The 22,547-nt window shown below is 36.6% G+C and overlaps 1 protein-coding gene and 1 long non-coding RNA gene across 2 annotated transcripts in view; one reads left to right on the top strand and one right to left on the bottom strand.

Annotated features, from left to right (window-relative positions):
• The window catches only part of EMC2 (ER membrane protein complex subunit 2), a 42,832-nt gene extending 33,651 nt beyond the window's left edge, over positions 1-9,181 (bottom strand). Inside the window, exons 1-3 of the mRNA XM_044245085.1 lie at positions 9,118-9,181; positions 2,342-2,455; positions 1,775-1,839 (exon numbers count right to left, since the gene is read on the bottom strand). Coding sequence (XP_044101020.1) covers positions 1,775-1,839; positions 2,342-2,455; positions 9,118-9,157 — 219 coding nt within the window. The 5' untranslated portion in view covers positions 9,158-9,181. The remainder of the gene's footprint in view (positions 1-1,774; positions 1,840-2,341; positions 2,456-9,117) is intronic.
• Positions 9,182-9,353: 172 nt separating this feature from the next.
• LOC122905530 overlaps positions 9,354-22,547 on the top strand; it is a 93,691-nt gene continuing 80,497 nt past the window's right edge. The window contains exons 1-2 of the long non-coding RNA XR_006384346.1: positions 9,354-9,418; positions 18,872-18,977. This is a non-coding gene — a long non-coding RNA (uncharacterized LOC122905530). The remainder of the gene's footprint in view (positions 9,419-18,871; positions 18,978-22,547) is intronic.

Consider the following 22,547-nt stretch of genomic DNA (forward strand, 5'->3'; position numbering starts at 1 on the left):
CACAGTAAGAAAAATATTCAAGTTAGTCAAAACTGAAGATGATGCTTGCTTATTTCTTTGACCATCACACAAAACTCATACTGTTTGATCAATCAAGCCGTGTAGAAATTCTGAACATTTAAAAAAAAAAATCTGTGTTACCAAAAAAGCTACCATTTAATTTGATCTCCTGCTTGGGTTATCAGTATTATATAATTTGATTCTCCTACTTTATCAAATGGCATTTGTTTACTTAAAAAATAACTCAATATTTCCATTAAGATGTGAGCTGCCACCTCTGTGAATATGGAAAAGACTATTTTATGGCAAAGTTGGTTAAGCGTTAACTCTTGATTTCAGCTCAGGTCATGATCTCGGGGTCATGGGATAGAGCCCCAGGTTGGGCTCTACACTGAATATAGAGCATGCTTGAGATTTTCTCTCTCCCTCTCCTTCTAACCTTCCCAGCTTATATAAATAAATAAATAGATAAACAAACAAACAACTCATAGGTTCTGAAAGTAATCTAAAAGGTTTTACAGATTTTTTTTTTTAATTACTAGCAACTCCACCAAAATTAGATATATAGCCAACATAACATAATTACCTTGGGAAAAAACAATGCTAATTCAGATATGCATATGTTTTCCTGCTATTTCTATTTTCTGTTTGCATGTACTTTCTTTTTGGTTTAAACGAGGAAGTAGCATAAAGTAGTACTTAAGAATTCAGGATTATAAAACAATAGAACAAAAAAACCAACACCTCCAGTTCTTGGTTTATGAAAGGAGTATGATAATATCAAGCCTAAATCAAGGAGTAACTGTGAAGATTAAATAAAGTATGATATAAAGCATTTAGTACAGTGTCTTTCACATGTGTTCAAAAATATAGCTATTTTCATTCCTTTATTTTAGAAGTAGTATTAGTATTTTAAGTCATGTTCTGCACGTTAGGATTTTCTAATAATCTAAGAGATATATTTACAACATTGCAAAAGAGTATTTAACATTATATATAGATCTTCCACTTATGACACGGTTACATCCCAATAAACCCATGGTAAGTTCAAAATACTGAAGTCAAAAATGCATTTAATACACCTAATCTACCAAACAGCATAGCTTAGCCTAGCTTGCCTTAATCAGAACACTTATTATAGCCTATTGTTGGGCAAAATCATCTAACACAAAGCCTGTTTTATAATAAATTTACTAAATATTGTACTGAAAGTGAAAAACAGAATGGCTGTATAGGTATAGAATGGTACTAAGTTTATCAATTGTTTACCCTTGTGATTTTCATGGCTGACTGGGAAGTATAGCCCACTGCCACTGTCCAGCATCGTGAGAAAGTATCCTACCACCTATATCATTAGCCTAGGAAAAGACCAAAATTCAAAGTATAGTTTCTACTTGAATGTGTATTACTTTCACGCCATCATAAAGTTGAAAAATAAGTCAAATCATCATGTCAGTGACTCTCTTTGTTATGTCAACAACCCAAAAGATAAACTTGTTTTAAACTATCTAGTTCTTAAACACTATCATAACATAATTCACCTCTTAATTAGATAACCTTCACCAACTAATTCAGATTCTTCAATTCCCAAGATTATTAAAAAGATTCAAGAACATTCCCTCTCCCAAAGTACCTGGTTAGTCTCCCCTACTCTTAAGGGTAGCAATGAAAATGACCTATAAGAACATTCATATATAAGCCATGTACTAAGTCTTAGCTACTTATAATTCATGTAGCAAATTTAAAATAAAATAAAATTAGTTTAAATACCTACCAATGCCAAGTCATCTCGACCATAATCTAGAGCTGCAATCATTACTTGCTCATATATGATCCAAACTAGACAAAGAGAAAAAAAAAACTGAATTTAATGTAAAACCTCCCAACAGAAATTAGCTATTCTTCTTGTTTCTGATATCTTAGAGAACATTACTTGCAACTGAAAATTGATTTATTGCATATCTAGGATTAAGAAAGCATCTTTATATGCTTTTAGTAATATAAAATATTTTAATATCTTATAAGGTTAAAAAATTACTATTATTTAATACCATTGCTCTTCTAAAAAATTCTTTATGAAATACATTTTGACCAGACCAGAACTATTGCTGTGAACTTTAAAAGAAAAATGCTTATTTGATTGCTTCACTACAACCAGCAATTAGAAGTCCTTCTCAAAATAATGTACCATTAGATATCCTGAGAAGTTTTTTTAAAAGAAGGGACAAATCATAGATTGATACAAACAAAAGGAAAAACATAATAAAAAGGTATCTGAAAAAAAGAAAAAGACCTAAAGACCAAAACAGAACATGAACAGAGCAAGAATAAAAGAACTTACTATCATCTCCAAGTTTGGAAGCATATTCATTAATTAATTCCTCTCCAACTTCCACAATTTGCTCACTGTTTCGTGAGTTTTCTTCTCTCCATTTTCTCATTTTATCTCGCATTTCTGAAAAAATAAAGTCTGTTATTATATATATTTGATAACTCAAAAAACTGATAATGAAGTTGAAATCGACTTATCAGGTAGAGAAAACAAAGTCACACTAATATGGGTCTTTGGTATGTCAAAATTCATAGAGCAGAAAATCAATTTAATGGGAGCAACAGATCCTTTAGAAAATTAAAAAGACATTAAAAACTAATGTTACAAACATAAAAGTGATGAATGGCCTCCTACAAAGATCCTCTAACTCTTTCAGCAGCTATGGATCTTAACTTTTTTGAAGTTACAGACAACTCTCTGAACTTGATAAAAGCTAGGGATAATTTTCCCAGGGGAAACACATACATACACACACACACACACACACACACACACAATTATACACAGAAATCTCAAAAATCCAAAGTACTCCTGAAATTCCTACTCACTCCAGAATGTAAAATTTCATCAGGGGATCATATTAGGCTATCGGCACTGAAAGGAAAGTCATTCCAAAACTTCCTTAATAACATTACCGAAGTAGAAGTAATGTATAAAGACACACAACCATGCAAGAAAATAAACAGCAAAAGATTCAGAACAAAGGAAATCTTTCAATTCTCTATATAATAATAAATGAAAAGAAAAATGTAAAGGTAAAAAGCGAGTAACAAGAACAATTCTGTATATTATAAAGCAAGAGGAAACTGAGGAGTTTGAATGCACAGCATATTGACAACAGCAGGAATAATAACAAGGAAAAAGAAAGAATACCTAATCCAGTAAACAAAACATCTTTTTCATATAGTTACAATAGAATGAACTGTCCAATTCACCAATCATATATATGCTTTCTTACTCCTACCTCTGAAAATCCAACATATTTACTTGTCTGAAGTACCAACTTCTTCCTTCTACAGACACAGATATAGAACAGATTTAAACAGTTAAATTGTTGTTGTACAGGAGTTAAGGAAACAATATGCTAAGCCTCTGGAGACTAAGCATAAAAGCACCACAAAGGATTTTCGTTACTTTCATAGACATTATCTGAGCCCCTATAACTCAAAGTCTAAAAAACAAACAAAAAAATAAAAACCCACCAAAAATAGATCCTAAATGGTCTTACAAAATCAAATTAACAGTTAATTCCTTCAACTGACAACTAGAAATCAGCTTGACTTTCACTCTGCACGGTAAATAACCTTGAACTGATTCTTACCAGGCTGAAGAGAAAAGTGAACAGATAAAAATAAATAAATATGCTGAGTGAAATAAGTCAAGCAGAGAGAGTCAAGTATCATATGGTTTCACTTATTTGTGGAGCATAACAAATAGCATGGAGGACATGGGGAGTTAGAGAGGAGAAGGGAGTCGGGGGAAGTTGGAAGGGGAGGTGAACCATGAGAGACTATGGACTCTGAAAAACAATCTGAGGGGTTTGAAGTGGCGGGGGTGGGAGGTTCTGGTACCAGGTGGTGGGTATTAGAGAGGGCACGGATTGCATGGAGCACTGGGTGTGGTGCAAAAATAATGAATACTGTTATGCTGAAAATAAAATTAAAAAATAAATAAATAAATAAATAAAAAGGAGGTCATTCATACCCCACAGGTTAAGGGCTCAGTCCCACAAAACTACCTCGACTTTAGATAGCAATCAAAAGTCAGGGACACCAACATTTCTGACCAATTGGCTATAAAATCTGGGGTTCAGGGAGCCTGGGTGGCTGAGTTGGTTAAGCATCTGCCTTTGGCTCAGGTCATGATCTCAGGGTCCTGATCAAGCCCTGCATCAGGCTCTCTGCTCAGCTTTAAGTCCGCTTCCTCTCTCCCTCTCTGATCTCTCTCTCCAAAATAAATACATAAAATCTTAAAAAAAAAAAAAAAAAGTCTGGGGTTCTCACAACCCCTCCTCCTTAGGTTTCCAAGAATGCCTCAAGGAACTCAAATAAGTGCTTCACTTATTATCATAGGTTTATTATAAAAAATACAACTCACGAATAGCCAAATGGAAGAGGTACATGGGGCAAAGTGAAGGGGGCAAGAGGAACTTTCATGCTCTTTAAGCAAGTCCTCCATCCCAGTACCTTGATGTGCTTACCAACCTGGAAGCTCTCCAAAAGCCATAGCTTAAGGGGCTTTATGTGGGTTTCATTCCACTGGCATGACTGATTTCCAGATGATCTCCCCTCCCAGGAAGTCAAGGGATAAGACTAAAGTTTCAGTCTTGCCTTGGTCTTTTAGATAATGCCCCCAACCTGAAGCAAGCAGCTACCAATAGTCTCATTAGCAGACAAAAATATACCCTTGTTCTAGAAACTCCAAATGTCTTAGAGGTTCTTGTGTTGGAAACTGAGAAAAAAGATTACATGTAAAAAAAATCTGTTCCTGGGGTGCCTGGGTGGCTCAGTGGGTTAAAGCCTCTGCCTTCGGCTCAGGTCATGATCTCAGGGTCCTGGGATTGATCGGGCTCTCTGCTCAGCAGGGAGCCTGCTTCTTCCTCTCTCTGCCAGTTTCTCTGCCTACTTATGATCTTTCTCTGTCAAATAAATAAATAAAAATCTTTAAAAAAAAAAAAAAGAAGAAGAAGCTGTTCCTATCAACTCTATCATTCAGGAAATTTCAAGTGTTTTGGAGCTCTGTGACAGGAACTGGGGACAAAAAAACAAATACACACCCCGTATCATATCACAACATATGTTATCTTTAGATCCACAGCATGAGTTCTCAAAACTCAAACTCTAGCCCCTATACCATGGTTCACTTACAGTGTTAAATCCACATTCACTTTCAACCTGGCAGATAATTTTCTTTTAAATATTTATTTATTTATTTGACAGAGAGAGAGAGAGAGAGAGAATCTTAGAGGGGAGGGGAAGAGGGAGATGGAGACAGAAACCCAAACGGACTCTGCACTGAGCACAGACGGTGACCCAAGGCTTGATCGCAGGGCCCTGAAATCACAACCTGAGGCATAACCAGGAGTGAGACGCTTAATCAACTGGGCCACCCAGGTGCCCCAACCTCACAGATTATTTTAGAAGAGGAATTAGTGCCTTGGGAATATAAATTATTTAGTGTTTTACAGATTTTATCCATTACATTGCCTCCTTTGCCCAAATGCTGAACCCAAATTAGGCTAGCAAGGTGCCAACTTATCTCTTACCTTAAAAAAATTACCTTCACAAAACATATACACAAAACATATACACAAAACATATAAAGTATGAATCTTTAGCTTAGAAATGAAATCTCAGGGTATGTTCCATGAGATTTGAGATCCTGCACTGTTTTCTTTAGCACTCTATCCTCAAGAACTGGAACAGTGCCTGCTGCAAAGTACTCCAGATATGCATTTAATTAACACGTTATTTAGTATATAGCCCAACAGGTAAAGCTAAGTGTGAATGAGATCACCCACAGAAGGCATTTAACCTTTGAATTTTAGACTCTTTGAATTTGATGAAACCTTTGAACCCTCTTTTCCCAGAAATATGTGCATGTTTATGTATACTCAATTTTACATACATTTTCAGGGAATTCAAAGACCACACAAAACTTGTCCCTCCATCAGTCAGAATTCTACTGATCTCAGGTTTAATAACCACCGATAACACAAAGTAGAGTGCTAAGAAAAGAACCTTTAGAGACTCTAAAAATCAAAGAGCAAATGGATATAGAGAACTCACAAAGGAAAGGTCTGAAAAATAAGAGAAGAGTCGTAATGTTATATGAAACCAAGGAAAGAAGGTTTCATGGAGTGATCTGCATAAACAAACATACTGTAGGTGTATAAAAAAAAACAAAAAAACAAAAAACAAAAAACCCACATCCATTATACCTGACATTAGGTCTCCCTAGAAACCTTACTCGAATGAGAGGGCATGGAAAACAAATTATGTTTGAAGGACTGAAGGAAGATAAAGTAGAGACGGTAAGTATTTTTGTAATTATTTTCCCAACAAATATTCATTTAGTACCTATTACAGGCCAGGCATTGTGCTAGACATCATATTCATAACCTGGCCAAATATCCTATTTCTGAGAAACTTGGCTATATACCTTTCTTACAACTTGCCTTCCCACCTCCAACTCCTAGGTAGTATACTTCTTTAACAAACATCATTAATTTTCAACTGGTTGAATAAGTAAACCATATATTCTACTTTTTTGATAGAGCCCAAAAGATTAAAAGAGTGTTAGATTTTCCATATGGGTCTTTTATAAACGTGATAAACTTTCCTATCACAAGAATTATAGTACTTATCAAACAAGTCCTTTCCACAACCTTAATTCATGAGACTATTCAATGGAATTCTGAAGGAGGTCCAGCTGACATGCCCTCCCAAAAAAGTCTAAACAAAAACTATCTCTAAGAGTCCTCTACCATCCTCTAAAATCCTAAAAATTTGTTACTGTAAGTCTCTGAAAGAAAAATCCATAACACTTTTTAAAAGTCCCCTAAAATAGATCTCTGATCCTGAAAAGGTCTGAAACCTTCATTTTACAAATAATGAAACTATATCCGATGAATTAAGTGAGCTACCTATATCTACCTAAGATGCTACAGAAGCTAATTTTTCCAATATGAGAAAAATGGCTTATAATCTTTTTGTGAGAATTTGTTAATGTTTATTATTAATGCCATTAACAATTCACTTAGTCAACAAAAAATGAATGAGCAACTCCAAAATGTCTAGCGCAAGAACAAGATACAACTGGTCCTTCCCTTCATTCTAGGAGAGAAAATTTTAAAACTTAACAAACTGGATAAGTACTTCAATAGTATGAGGACACAGAGTTAAAGGGCCAGGGGTACATTTTGTTGCTTTTTTTTTTTTTTTCTTTTTACAAAATTTTAGCTGAGGCATAGGGTAGGGTGTTCAAGGAAGGCTCTCTCAAGTATGGGTCCTTGGAAGGAAATTCTGATAAATATATAATGGGAGCAAGAGTAGGGCAAAAAAGGAAAAACACTCCTAGTGGAAGAAATAGCATCTGTCCAGCCCTAAAACAAAGAAGGGTAGAACACATTTAGGGAATTCAACAAAAGCCAGCATAGCCAGTTCAGAGTAAGGGAGGAAATATTAAAATAAAACTGGGGCCTGGGCAGGAGCTGGATCATCTTTTTCATAAAGCACTTAATTGTTTAAAAGCCCTTTAACATGCTTTCTCTTTTGTTCAGTCATACCTGTGAAGTAGTTAGTATTTCTTATTCTAAATCCATTTTCTTTAGAATAATCACAGGGTAAGGTCCAAGTTACCTAGTTAAATCACCCTGTCTTCTGGTAGATATGATACACACCTACTTGTTCCTATCATCCAAGAAACTTATATTGAACATACCTGCAAAGTAACACTTTTAAAAAATAGGAAATATTTGAATTATTTTTAAAAAAGCGTTACAAGTAATAGCCACATGTCTACCATCTAGCTTAACCATATATCCTGACACAAGCCTTCTAAAAATATGTATTTTTACAGGTCTGTCCTCTCCATTAGACTGTGAACTTCTAAAAGGACTGTGTGTTACTTAATATACCCAACATCTAGCTCTAAGCACTTAATACTTTTAATATAATGAATTTGCCAAATACATGTAGAAATATTGTTCAGTGAGCTGGAGGCCACAACCAATAATAAATTACTGAATTCAGTTCAAGTATAAAGGAATTTTACCTTTTCCGATATGTTTGCAATTTTGTAATACTGGATAGATACATTCACCATTAAATGGTCAATATAACTTTCAGTCCACATGTTACTATGTCATTGTTTATATGAAGAAGGGATTCACTAAACAAATAAACTGTTAAAATCTAATGTTAAATGATGGGAATAGAAATTTCAATTACACAACTTTGATGCCTTAGAGAAACTCAAGGCTCTTCTCTTAACCATGCTTCCCATTGAAGTTTTTAAGAGAAAAGTCTCTTATAGAATTGGATCAAAGTTTGGCTGCTTCCAGATTTAAAGAACACACTTCACCTTAGATTAAAGTAGGATGCAAAAAGAAGTCCATCACACTTGAGCATATGCCCGAGATAACCAGTTGTTTTCCCTTTCGGAAAAGGAATTACTGTCAGAAAATGAGAAGAAAGTTGCGTTAGGAGTCCAAGTGTGTTTTGAAGGGGAGTGGGGCAGCGACGGAAGACGAGAATTCAGAGACCCAGTTTTGCAGAGAGAACGAAATATAAAGTGACACGTAGAAAAATCAGATTTTTTTATGGATCTTTCACAGCCCTTTACTGCACAGAGTTGTTGTAACCTTTACGGAACACTTAATAAAAGGCCTTACAGGCCCTGTATTTCCTGGCTGCAGGGAAGCTTCAGAAGGCAACTATCCCGCCTCCTCTTCGCGGCCCCACAGCCACACGAAATGCGCGACAGCCCTCCCGCCTTACAATGGAAGCTGCCCCGGGCCACCGTACGGGCGCGGAGGTACGTAAGTCAGTCAGTCTATCGAGGAGCACCGGCGGTGGGGAACACCGCAGACTCCAGTCGGAGGCTGGGCCAAGGAAGGGGTCAGCCTCAACCTCCACCTTAGCCACCACCTCGGCGCGGCCCGTCCAGAGAGAGCTCCAGCGGCTAAGACAGACGGGAGAATCCACGTCTCCACGGGCAGCAGATACTGCCGAACCGCTTCCCAGGGCTTTTGGTCTTTCCACGCCCGCCCGGCCCGCAGTTACCTTCCCAAGTGACATCGTAAAGCTCTGAGACCTTCGCCATCTTCTCAGAACCTGGAGGCAGGGAAATGAGAGGGCGGGGGAGACACCGTCACGTGACCTACGACCGGGTGGTGGCGAATTACGACGCCACCTCTCATTGGTCGAGAAAGCGGAGGGGGTGGGAATCGCTGCGCACGTGCACAGGGCTCTGCGGAGGGGGCTGTTGGGCAAAGGGGCGGGGCGAGCTGGGTGGAGTGCGGCGTTCTCGGACTCTAAGGACGCCGTGGCTTAGCGCTGGGAGGTGGAGCCGGCGTGCTTTGAGGTGACTTTTACAGGGGGGTTTTTAGCAAATGTTTCCTTTTTCCTCTGTTTTTCTTCTTTTTCTATACAGGCGTATTCGTTCTCTTCCCACCTCTTTATTAACACTTTGTTTTCTTCGTGCACTGCCGCAACGTAACGTTCTGCTCCAACCCTTTATTTGCCCCCAACTTTCCTCCTTCCTTAACGGGGTTTGCTCTCCATTTTCTTTTGATGTTCGTCTAAACTGAAACACTCCAAAAACTTTTATAAAATCTCTTTGAGGAGCTAAGCGGGATTCTGCCTTTGCACATGATGTTTGTGTGGCCGAGGTCGTCTTAATGTTCCCATGACTGTCTTCTTGCCACCTGGATCACTACTAGATCTAGAGTCTGCCGCTGTGGATTTGAAAACTCCTAAGACCAGCCAATATGTAACTCCTTATAAATAAATGAATGAATGAAATACGGAATAAATGTACAACTGGGACCGTCCCAGCCCCTGCACTTCTCTCCTCCTCTGGAACGTCACGGGGGAGCCTCCTTTCCCACCAAGCTAATTGCTTTCAGGAACCATTAGACTTAATCTACTAGACCTAGGGAGAAATGTCTGGAGTAGAAGAAAAGAAATTTAAGTTCATACTTATATATTTGGTATTTAAAACCACGGAAACATAAAATTGTAAAGGGAGAATATGTAAAGTGAGGAAAGTTGGCTAAAAATCCTTACATCACACTCTGTGTAGTTAAAGGACAGTGAAGAAGAGGCCGTCAGAATAAAAGGGAAAAAAGAGAGATGTATCCCACAAACCAAGGGAGTAGAACTAAAAGAAAAAGAAAAAAAAAAGGAAATATCAATAACATCTGCCAGAAGTTACATAAGGATAGGAAAGACTATTGAACTTACAAAGTTGAAGTAGATTCTGAATGAGCTCCATTTCTCTCCAAACTTAATAGACCTTGTAGAGTCTCTTCGTTCAAAAAATTAAAAACTCTTCACTCAGAAATTCACATATCCCAATGCTTCAGTAAAACAGTAGAATAAGCAAGAACTCTATCAGATGGATTTGAATCCAGGCACCAGTATTTAGTAGCTGGTTGACTTTTCAGAATGTCTGTCTCTGAGCGTCAGAGTTGGTCATACATAAAAAGAAACTAGTTATATTCTTATAAAAAGAAAAATTCCTCTGAGTTGTTACTGAGATTAAGAGAGATAGTGCATGATGCTCCCATGGAGGTACCAGTCCTTTGGCTGTAAATACCAATTATATGCCGATGACTCCCAAATTCTCCCCTAAGGCCCAGTTCTGGTTTCTTGATGTATTCACTTAGATAGTTAATATGCATCTCTAAGTTAACATATCCCAAACAGAACTCTGGATTCTCCCCCCCAAATTTGACTTTCCCCACTGCAATTGATGAAACTATCCACATAGTTGCACAAACTAAAATTCTAGGAAGTATTGTTGATTGCACACCTCCTGTATGTGGTCTGTCAACATATTTTGTACTGCACTTCCTAAACTTTCCCCAAATCTATTTTTATCTCCACTGCTACTACTTCAGTCTAAGCCACAACCATTTCTCACCGGACTGTAATAGCCTCTTAACCGTGTTAGTTTCATTCTTGCTGTGTAAAATCTATTTTCTATACAGCAGCCCCACTGTCTTAAAAAAAAAAAAAATCAGACTACAGAATTCCTTTGCCTGTGGCTTTCACATGACTCCCCTAGGCAATAAATATATATTCTAAACATTTTACCACAGTTAACAGGGCTCTACTCAGTGTGACTCTCTCCAACATCTCTTACCTTATCGACCATCCTTTCCTCACTAGATCCCAGCCATCCTGACCTACTTCCTATCTGCCTTGGGTGGCACTTGCCCATTACTCCCTTTCCTGAAACGTTCCTTTCCATTATCTTTAAGTGGCTGTCTTCTTTTTGTCTTTTATATCTCAATTTTATTTAAAACTACTATCTACTTATAGGGAGGCCTTTCCAATAACAAGTGGATCCTAGTTAATGCCTTTTACATCATTATTACACTTATCAGTTTGATTTTTTTTTTGTTTACTTATTTTCTGTATTTTTCAGTTATATAAACTCCTTGAGAGTATGGACTTTGTCATTTTAACCTTGGAACATCCAACCTAGAAAAACACCTGGCATACAGTAGATGTTGAATGTGTGAATTAGAATTAGATATTCAAAAAATTAGTGAATTAGAATTAGATAGTCAAAAAATAACAACTTGTGTTAGTGATTATTAGGATAATATTTCATAGTAGTGTACATTTGAACTCTACTCCTTGGTTGTGGGTAGGATATTCTCTTTTTATAGCTAATATTTTCCCAAAAATTGTAAACATAGTGAGTTTGGGACCATACCAATTCATTTTACCTTTCCCAGCCCCTTAACACAGTATTGGCATATGATCTGTGACATACATGTAGAAATTAATAATTGTACTAAATTGTTTATGCCTAACATTTTGTTGAATTTTCTGAGGGGGTGAAGCCCAACAAGGTGCCTTTTCAATACTTAAAATGGATATTATCAGTTATAACTAATTAAGGGAGTAAATATTCTCTAGTCATTTCAACTAAATATCCTTGTAACTAGCTGCTAGTGTCTTTCAGGCAGTAAACCATATGACAGTATGTTAAAGGAAGTCATTTTCAGAATTTCTGAGATGGAAACTAGAATGATTTCATTTTTGACTTAGAAGGTATTTATGAATCATTAAAACTATATTTTTCAAACTTTTTATTTTGCCTGCAACCCATATGAAGGAATATATTTTACATCACACAGTATGCACACGTATGTAAAAAACTGAAAAAAAAACCCTAGGCTTACCATGTGTTTATCCTCTATATTCTCTATTCAAATTGATTCAATTTCATTTTTTTATAAAAACACTAACTGCAATCCATTAACGGGGTAATGCCCATACTGTGAAAATCTAATGGACTTTGTATATGTTTCCCAGTCTGAGGACCTTAAGTAAATGGTTTGTTCAAGTTCTTGCCACTAGTAGGTAACAAAGATGGAAAATACATACACAGGACATAAGCTGTTTAAGTCATAGATAAAAGAGGAAATATTTACAGAAAAATATATTTAAGGGAAAGTTTTTTTGCCAATAGTAATCTCTGAAGTGGGGAAAGTGACTGTGTGTTTACATAGTGTAACACTACAGTTGTCTAATAAAACTTGCCCTCCTCAGGCCAGGAAAAAACTGGTATGTCACTGACAAAACTTCTTTATTCTTCTTTAACATTTTATAATGTAACTATAAATGTAAATAAAGAAAGAAATGTCTTCTATAGATAAAACCATAACCTGAGAACGTAAACATCAATCATACTTTCTATAAATCTTCTTTTATAGAATATTTTCAAAATTTTATCTCTCACCCTCTTACTACTTTGAAAAAGAAGTTTTAATTAAAGTGTGTTAAAAATATTTAATCCAGATTGGGGAGGGTATGGGACATGGGGAGTACTGTGAGATGTGTAAGCCTGATGATTCACAGACCTGTACCCCTGGGGCAAATAATACATTATATGTTAATAAAAAACATTAATCCAGTTTCTCTTATTGAATGCTGCCCAGTATTAGTGACAAATATCAAGAAATTACCTAAGTAGCCAAATATTAGATTATGCCATGTTAGATGTCATGGGAAATAACTATCTCATTTAATGAACTCAGTAAAACAATGGAAAAAGCATATGAATGTTCTCTATGACATACTTTTTTTTAATGTGACACTATCTTGTGATTTTCATTTTTTTTTGCTTGTGTTTGAATAGTTTGAATGATAATACATCAGAATGAATAGGAATCAGAAAGGAATAACTTTGAATGAGCCTGCATTATCTTTAAGGTGGGAGGAGCTTTATTTATCAAGCCATATTGGTCTTTGAAGCCCTGTGGAGTGCTTCTCTTTTATGGTCAAAGTTTACTTACTTCAGTTAATATCTTCAGGCATTATGAAAGACTAAAGCAACTTTTTAGTTGTAATAAACCTTATGACATTTATAAAATAGACATCATTTAACAAGACAGCATAATACCATTTGAATTGATTTTGCAATATCCAGCATCGTCATCATTATTTAGAACCTGCTGTTTGCTTTGTTCTGTCTTAATCATACTGAATTAAAATATTCTGCATTATGTAGCACAGTTTATAACCTCTGTTTACTGTGACAATTATCCATGAGAGTAAATTGGTCTCACTACAAGTCTCATATAAAATTTACTATAGCTTTTAAGTCATGTTATTGTTTCTAATTAATGAATCATAGCCTTTGTATTTAAGGGAAAATATTACTTATTTCATCTTCATTCCATGTCAACAGATTTTCACTGTGACACATTCACATTTGGAAGGAAGTTTTCCTTAGAGTTTTATTTACCAAAAGCCAGATTAACACGGAGTTGTTTTAGGAACCTTCCTGAACACTTTTTATTACATTTCTAGAAGATTATGTAATTTAATATGTCCCACCCTCCAAACACAAGAGCCTGTACCCCCTTTGCTGGCACAACTGTAGCATTTAGGCACTTCTAGTATTTCCAACTTTACCATCATTTTCAATATATGTTGTAAAATGTGCCAGCAGTTCATTTCACATCAAATTATATTATTTTAGAAAGCAAAGGAGAGTCTCTGGGAAACATATCCAGTGAGATCACTTTGGTCCTTTCACAGTAGAATTCACAAACTGATAATTACCCCTCTGTGCCATAGTTGTAACAGTGAAAAGGAAAGTACATCCAGAAGGAGTACACCCAGAATTTCTCCCACATGAGCAATAAATTAGAGCTGTTTCTTTTTAAGATTTATAACCATACTTAAAAGTCCACTTTTTCAAATGATATTTAATTTCCCCAAAGTGCATATTCTGTTCTCATACACATATACATCTTTGCATATGTACCAGTCCTTGTGCAAAAATGTATTTTTGTAAATAATCCTTTTTGTGTACCAAACACCCAGGAGTTTCTGTGAGCTATTATAGTGACCTGATGGTTTCTGGAGCCTATCTAGATAGACTCCATTTTCTGCAATGGAACTATAACTGAATTCTTTACTTGAAAAATGTTCAAAAAAGTATTCAAAATAAATAAATTGCATTATGGGTAAGCTCACACAAAAATATACTTGAATATTGGGGCACTTGGGTGGCTCAGTCACTTAAGCATCTGCCTTCACCTCAGACTGTAATCTCTGGGGCCTGGGATAGAGCCCTACAACCAGCCCTGAGTAGGACTCCCTGCTCCATAAAATTTCCTGGCAGGGAGTCTATTTCTCCCTCTGCCTCTGTCCAACCCCCAACCCCGTTCATGTGCTTTCTCTCTCACTCATTCAAAAAATGAATAGAATCTTTAAAAATATATATATACTGAATATTAACTTACACATTTTTTTCTAAGTACATGCTATTCTGTTACAAATATAATTTTCATTTTTCTACAAACTCTCTTCTATGGTTTGGTAGCATTACTCTAGCCATAGGTGGCTTAAGTTGTTCATTCAGACCTGCAGTTCTGATGGATCTTATCCTTCCCATCAGGCCACAAGTTCATTTCCTTCACTCACCATCTTTTTCTTTCTACTGTCATGCTGACCACTCTTGGCTAGAACTCACTGACATGCCAGTAGCAACACTGGACACAAAGTCTTTTCAGGTCATATCTTTCAGGTCATAAATCATGCTTTTTTGAACATAGGAAGGCTTACTAAGTCAACCCTATGGATTTGTTTGGGAAAAAGACTGGTTTCCCAGCAGAATTCCACTAAGAAAACTGCCTACCCAGTTTACCAACCTCATCCATCTCTATCTCACACCTGCAGAAACACCACAATCTCAATTTTTTTTTAGCGTATGTAACAATTTTTTTAAATTGTAGTTAAAATTCTTTTACTTTAAGATGTAATTTATTTGAGAGAGAGGGCATAAGCAGGATAAGGGGCAGAGGGAGAAGCAGACTCCCCACTGAGCAGGGATCCCAATGGAGGGCTCAGTCTCGAGACCCTGAGATCATGACCTGAGCCAAAGGCAGACGCTTAACCAGCTGAGTCACCCAGGCAGCTCTAACATTATTTTTTTAAATAAAGTATAATTAATATATTGTTGTATTGGTTTCAGGTGTACAATACAATGATTCACCAATTCTGTACACTATGCAGTGCTCCTCATAAACAGTGTATCCTTAATCCCCTTTCTCTAATTCACCCATCCCCCTACCCACCTCCTCTTTGGTAGTCACCCATTTGTTTATTCTCCATATTTAAGCGTCTATCTTTTTGTCTGTTTCCTTTTTCCTTTGTTTCTTAGATTCCACATATAAGTGAGTCACATGGCATCTATGTTGTTGTGAATGGCAAGATCTCATTTTTTATGGCTTAGTAATATACATATACACCACATCTTCTTTATCTATTTGTCTATGGGTGGACACTTGGGTTTCTTCCATACTTTGGCTATTGTAAAATAATGCTGCAGCAAACATAGGGCTGCATCTATATTTTTGAATTAGTGTCTTCTCTGTCTTGGGGGTAAATACCCAGTAGTGGAATTACTGCATTATATGGTAATTATATAATATTTTTGAGGAATCTCCACTGTTTTCTACAGTGGCTACACCAATTACATTCTCACCAGCAATGTACAAGAGTTCCTTTTTCTTCACATCCTTGACAACTTTTGTTATTTCTTGTCTTTTTGGGTTTAACCATTCTAACAGGTGTAAGGTCTCATCATGGTTCTTTATCTTAAAACTGAGAGTTAAGGAACAATAGAAGTGTGCTACCAAAGCTGACACTCAGTTCAGATTACTGCCACCTCACTAGAAGTTTTCTGAGCGATATAATATTTTAACTTCCTTCTGCCATTGCAGATTCTTTTGCATCTTTTAATAATGAGCTTGAGCATTTCTGTGGGTGGGATGGGAACCAAAACAGTCGGGGGGGAATGATTTCAATTGATGCAGTTTTTCTAGCAATAGCAAAATTATGGAATATTAAAAATAACCTCAATCTAGAGAAAAGTCAGACAAACCCAGACTGAGAGCCATTCTATGAGAATAACTGACAGGTACTTATCAGAGAGTGACAGTGACGTTGTATATTGCTCTTCTAAGCTTTTAGACAAATGCTTACTCTTAGATGCCCCTGGACAGATTGTAGTGTCATATATGTAGTGTAATTAAGTGTACAGACTTAACAATTATGAAATAGTCCCTAAAATCATTTGTATTAATTTTAAACTATACATACCATGTATGTAGATATGGAGTTTCATTACATTCCAAGGTAACAGCAATGGAGTATTTGCCAACATACATGTACATTGCTCCCTTCTGAGGAACTTGCTGTGTTTTAACCCGAGGTTGCTCAGTCTAGCTGTGTAATTAACCAGTCTGAGCAAGTTATTTTAACTTCATTAAATCCTTGTTTCCTTATATGTCAAATGAGCATATTAATACTTGCTGATTATAACAAGGATTACAAGTAATAAACACAGAATTTCTCACATAGAGTCTGGTATGTGGTATAATAATACTCAGTATTAAATACAGTTATTGAGTACTTACTGTGTACTTGGCACTTTACAAATTGCACTTTGTAGATTACTTCAAACAACCACCCCACTTTGCAGATGAAGGAACAGTTCAGAAAGGTTGAATAACTTCCCCAAACACACTATGATATACTCCTTTAGAGTAGGATCTTAGTAAAAAAAAAAAAATAGCTTTGTCATTTTGGTATCCTGGGAAGGTAAAGCTTGAATGGGGAAAGCTTTCAGACCATGATGCATATTTGATGCCTTTGAAAGAAAAGAGAGTATGAAGCTGGATTGGACAGAAAGCACGTCATACTATGATTTAGATCTGGGAAAGTATTAGCCAATTCAATGAGAAAAGCTCCTGAGCAAAGATTACCTTTTAGAGGAGTCCTACACTGGGTAGAAGTGACACGCGCTAGAATCCCCACATGTTCAGTCATTGTGTGGGGGCTTCCTGGAAGAGCGTGGCCCCAGCTCAGAAGCGGAGATGAATTTTGAAGCCTTTAAGAGCTGGAAGCTGTCAGCCACCTTTTATTCCTTGCAGTTGAATAGCAAGTTCGTTCTTGAAGGGAGATTCTAAAGATGCACCTCCCTAGCTGCCACAGTAGCGTTGTTATTATTATTCCATTCTGGGTGTAATCTTCCATTTTTGTTGAGAAGTAGGTCTCCTGAAATACTAGTTAGACTGCGAAGCTGTTTAACACAGCTATTAGGCATATGGAAATTCTATTTCAGCTTCCCAGAATGTCTTCTTCTAGTATATGATTAATAGTTCAGCAGTGGTTGCTTTACACCGAAGAAAAGACATGGTAGATTATAGATAATCCACAGAGACTTGAAAATTTGCTTATTTTTTATGAGACACTAATCAGGAATTATTCTTTTCTTGGAAGGGAATTAATGCTACTACCATTGATAAATTACCTAGGATTTCGTATTTTTTTCTTTTTGCAGTCAGATTCCAAGTATATAGAAGTAATTTAGAATTTTTAAACATCTTTCCAAGAATAACAGTTAACTCTGAAAAACAGCAGCATTTCTAAAATTCTGTAACTCAAGATTTCCACGAAGTACTAGAAAATTCCAAAGATACTGTGCTCACAATGCCCCATGACAATTCACTGGATAGCTGCCATACTATCATTGATGACTGCCTGTTAATAAACTTATTCAAGGCCAAATTTTGTTAACACGTTCCTCAAAAAAAAAAAGAAGAATGATTACAAGTCTGAAGTATGAGTGGTGCATAAATCCAAAGGCCTTCATTGTCAACCTGTACTTCTCCCTACTGAATGCCAAGGCAGTCCTAATTAACATTTGCTGTGGTACATAGATGCCCTTCTAGAAAGGATATTACAGGTGCTCCATATCCTGGGCTGCCAGAATGAATGATGTTATGAAAGCAGTAGCTAATGGGAGATGACAGAGTGCTTCCCAGACTCCAATGAATAGCAAAGTTATTGAAGGATTGTACCTTTTAAAGAAAGAATTAAAGCAACAGAAGAGTATTGGTGAACAAAACTTTGGTAGTAATTTTCAGGGAACAACTAGTTATATAGAACACAGAAGCTATGAATCTCAATGCATAAATTCAGGGGTGCAAAAACAAAATTTGCATTTTTAGAAAACTCAATTTCTAATTGAGTTATCTTGGAGGAAGACATCTTAATCTCAGGTTGGAATTTGCCCTTGCTTTGCTGCCTTCTTTTTCAAGGCTACTCTGACTTGTGTGAAAGTGATATTTAGAACCATCTAGATAGCACGCCCTCTATCATCTCTCCCACATTGAATAGGGGTGACCTGTGTTATCAACAAGATATTTCAGAAATGATGAAGTGCGACTTTTGAGGCTGTCATGAGAGATAATGTGTCTTCTGCCTTGCTCTCTCTTAGATCACTCATTCTGAGGAAGAAAGCTCTCATGTCAGGAAGACAATCATGCAGTTTTGCAGAGATCCACATAGTGAGGAACTGAGGTCTCCTGCAACTTGCAAGCCGTGTGAGTGGCACATCTTAGATTGGTCCTCCATCCCCTGTCAAGACTTGAGACCCAGCTGACATTGTGACTTCAGACCCGTGATATATGTTTAGCCAGAACAGCTCAACTAAGCTGTTGCTAAATTCCTGCCCCACAGAAACCGTGTGAGATAACAAATGTTTATTATTGCTTTCAGCTGCCAGTTTTTGGAATGAAGTGTTATACAATAATAGATAACTAATACACTAATCAGAAAGGATGAAGACACTGGCTTACTGCTTGTGCAGCATCCTGGAGCCTTCTCTGCTATCCCAGGCATTGTTCTTTAGTTTGGGGAGGGTAGGTGATTCTGGGTAAACGGCTATTTATCAGTGAATGCAAAGTACTTTGATAACTTATCACCCAGTACAGCCATACCAGTTTTGTATCACTCATGCTTATGTAGTCTCGAGACGTTGGGAAGCCCACCTGGTCCCCCAGTTAGCACTACAGCCCTTCTGTCTCTCCACAAACGCCTCCAGGTCCTGTGGCTCTAACTACTTCTGGATCACATGGGAATTTGAGGTTCCCTCCTTCGGCATACCCTCCAATCTTTTATTTGTTTTGAGTGCTCTCATCTCCGTGACGCCCTGACTAGACAATAAGGCTTCTCTCCCTGGGAGCCTCTAAACTTGAATTTTATAGCTCCTCTTGAGGCTCAACTTCCTTATCACTCCTGCCTCCATTCCCCAACCCCATGAAAGCAATATTTCAGTCTCAAGAGAAGTACCCATACACTTCAGCGCTTGATTCCCCAAGCATTGTCTTAGGATTTTTCCAGAGGCAGCTATGTATATCCTCTCTGATGAGTTTTGAAAACCAAAACCAGAGGGATGATGTTCCTGTCTTCCCAGTTTTCTCCCCTCACACTCTCTCCCTGAGACAGTAATTCAGGGTCTGGAGGAGGCGGAGGCAAGTTTCACTCTCAGAGACACAGGCAGAGAAAGAGAATATCACTTCTTAACCTAAAAATGTATCCTACTTCAAACCCCTCAGACTGTTTTTCAGAGTCCATAGTCTCTCATGGTTTGAAGTGGCGGGGGGGGTGGGAGGTTGGGGTACCAGGTGGTGGGTATTATAGAGGGCACAGCTTGCATGGAGCACTGGGTGTGGTGAAAAAATAACGAATACTGTTTTTCTGAAAATAAATAAATTGGGAAAAAAAATGTATCCTACTGCCCCATCTCTAGAGAAATAAGTGTCTGCCCGCTAAGAGCTGTTATATTGACTGGGATGTGATTATTTCATCAAAGATCAACAGGTTGTAATTAATAGCTCTGATTCTATGATCATAAAGTAACTCTTTGGTTTGCTTTTCCAAGTACCTAGATACCTTGAAAAAGGTACTTTCCTCACAAAGCCAACATCATATACTTCATATTTTTTATTTCTTTGCTAGAGAGATCTTTGCCTGACTTCCCACAATCAGTGTTAGGTGCCCTGCTCATATGTTCCAGTATTCCTTCTCTCTAAAAGCACTTTTCCCACTGTGTTATAATCATTACATATCATCATTTATGTCTATCACTAGACTCCAAGCTCCATTCAACATCTGTGTGTCATGTTCATGATCTGTCCCCAGAGACTCAATAATTATTCGTGGAAAGGCAGAAGCTCCATTAGATCAATGCTGACTGAATTGGGGCTTTATGACCCAGTAAAACTTCCAGGAAAAAGGTAAAAGGTAAAGGAGCCAATATAAGTTGCCAACTTTTTGTTTTGCTAAGTGAGGACATTAAAAGTAATAACTACAATTTAGCTTCATATAATTTCATCTTAAAATTGCTATGTTAACACCAAAGGAGTTATGGGATTCAATGAGAACAGTCCCTAAAAAGGAGTAAATTTAACTTCTTTACCAGAGACCAATGACAGCTTCTACCTGAATTGGCACCACATGGCAGACACATTTGAGAACTGCTAAAAACTTCTTAAATCCCTTCCTTCTCTCAGATAATTTGAAATGTAATGCGCCTATTTTCAAAATGGGAACTCCTAGATTTTTTTTTTTTAAGAAATACTCCCAAGAGGCTAACACTTGGTTTCTTATTTTTATTATCTGTGTCTTTAACAGAAAAAAAAAAAAGTCACTGAATATCTTGGCATGTGATTCACAGCTGGGACTTACTATCCTCTTCAAAATTTTTTCCTCTTTCCCAGTAAAGCCCTGAATGAGTGAACATATTAGAATGTAAGAACTACTGTAATTTTGTTTGTCTTTAAAAATGTATTTGGGGAAATGCTGTTCCAGTCTGATCTAAGAAGAAAAATAAAATTATAGTTGAAGTATTGCATTTCTGGCAAATGTAATTTCTGGCAAATTTATGTTGCCTATAACTCTTGTCTCATAAATTCAACAAAATTCATTTCGATTAAGTTTTACACTAAAGCAACACAAATGTATTATTAGTGTTTTGTTTTACAAGTCACAAAAATTCTTGACAAAACCATAGATATGTAAAGAGCATTTTCATTAGGACTGGAACAGAAAGTACTTATCTCTGCAGATAGGCGTGGTATCAACAAATGGCAAAGACAATAACGAAAACACAGAAGCCATGTTTCTATTTTAAATGTCACTTATTTTGAGAACCCATGGGATAAATTATAGCAGCCTTTGGGAAAACAGAGACATTAAAATTAGGAGATGGAAAAGATGAAATCAGTGATGATGTAATCTAGACCCTTGATGACACAGGAGACTCCCTTAAAGATTCCGCCTTCATGCTGTGTCTGTTCTAATGCTTCAGGCAAGGAGAGATTTCTGAATCTGACTTAAGCTTTCACAAATCTGCTTTCTTCTTATTTTTATTTTGCGTTGTATCGTAATTTCCTTGCTGATCTAAAGGGAAAAAAAGAAAAGAGGACTTAAAATTCTGGTTTTAGTACATTTTTTCTTACAAAAGTACACTGAATAGAATACTGAAAGTAAAAGCATACTGAGTAACTTTCAGAACACTGAAAGTAAAAGCATGTTATTATAAAACAATTTCACAAGTAAATTTCATACCTAAAGTCCAGCTTCTCAATAAAATAGATCAACAATATCCATATGCAGGAATAAAAATTAGAAATCTCATGAATTATAGATCTCTGTACCTTGTAAACTCTCAAGATGAATTATGCTTTTTTTACATTGTCTTTTTTGCCTCATCAGAATTCTTTGAAAATAAAAGAGTAATACCTTTAACTCTGATTAGAGGTATACAACATCTACAATCTGACTTGTGGAAAGGAATCAATTTTAAATGTATTGGTTGTCTCAATTATGATACCACCTGCTATATTAATTTAAGGAACAACTGGGTAGCCAGAAATGGTATTTATGATTATTATCATTAATCTAGCCTGACTCAGTATGAGTGAGTGTAGGGTATAAGAGGTCACACTTCATATATTTTTTAAAATGTAAACTGATCTTGCAGGTTTTTATTTAATTCATGAATAGCTAATAACACGTTTAACCATTAAACTTGAACAAAAGTTTTCCCATTCTAAAAATGCTAGGAAGTGAAAAACAAAAAGATGTTAATATCATTTTTTGAGAAGTGT

Source organism: Neovison vison, chromosome 4 (assembly GCF_020171115.1).
Source record: "Neovison vison isolate M4711 chromosome 4, ASM_NN_V1, whole genome shotgun sequence".
Taxonomy (NCBI): Eukaryota; Metazoa; Chordata; class Mammalia; order Carnivora; family Mustelidae; genus Neogale; species Neogale vison.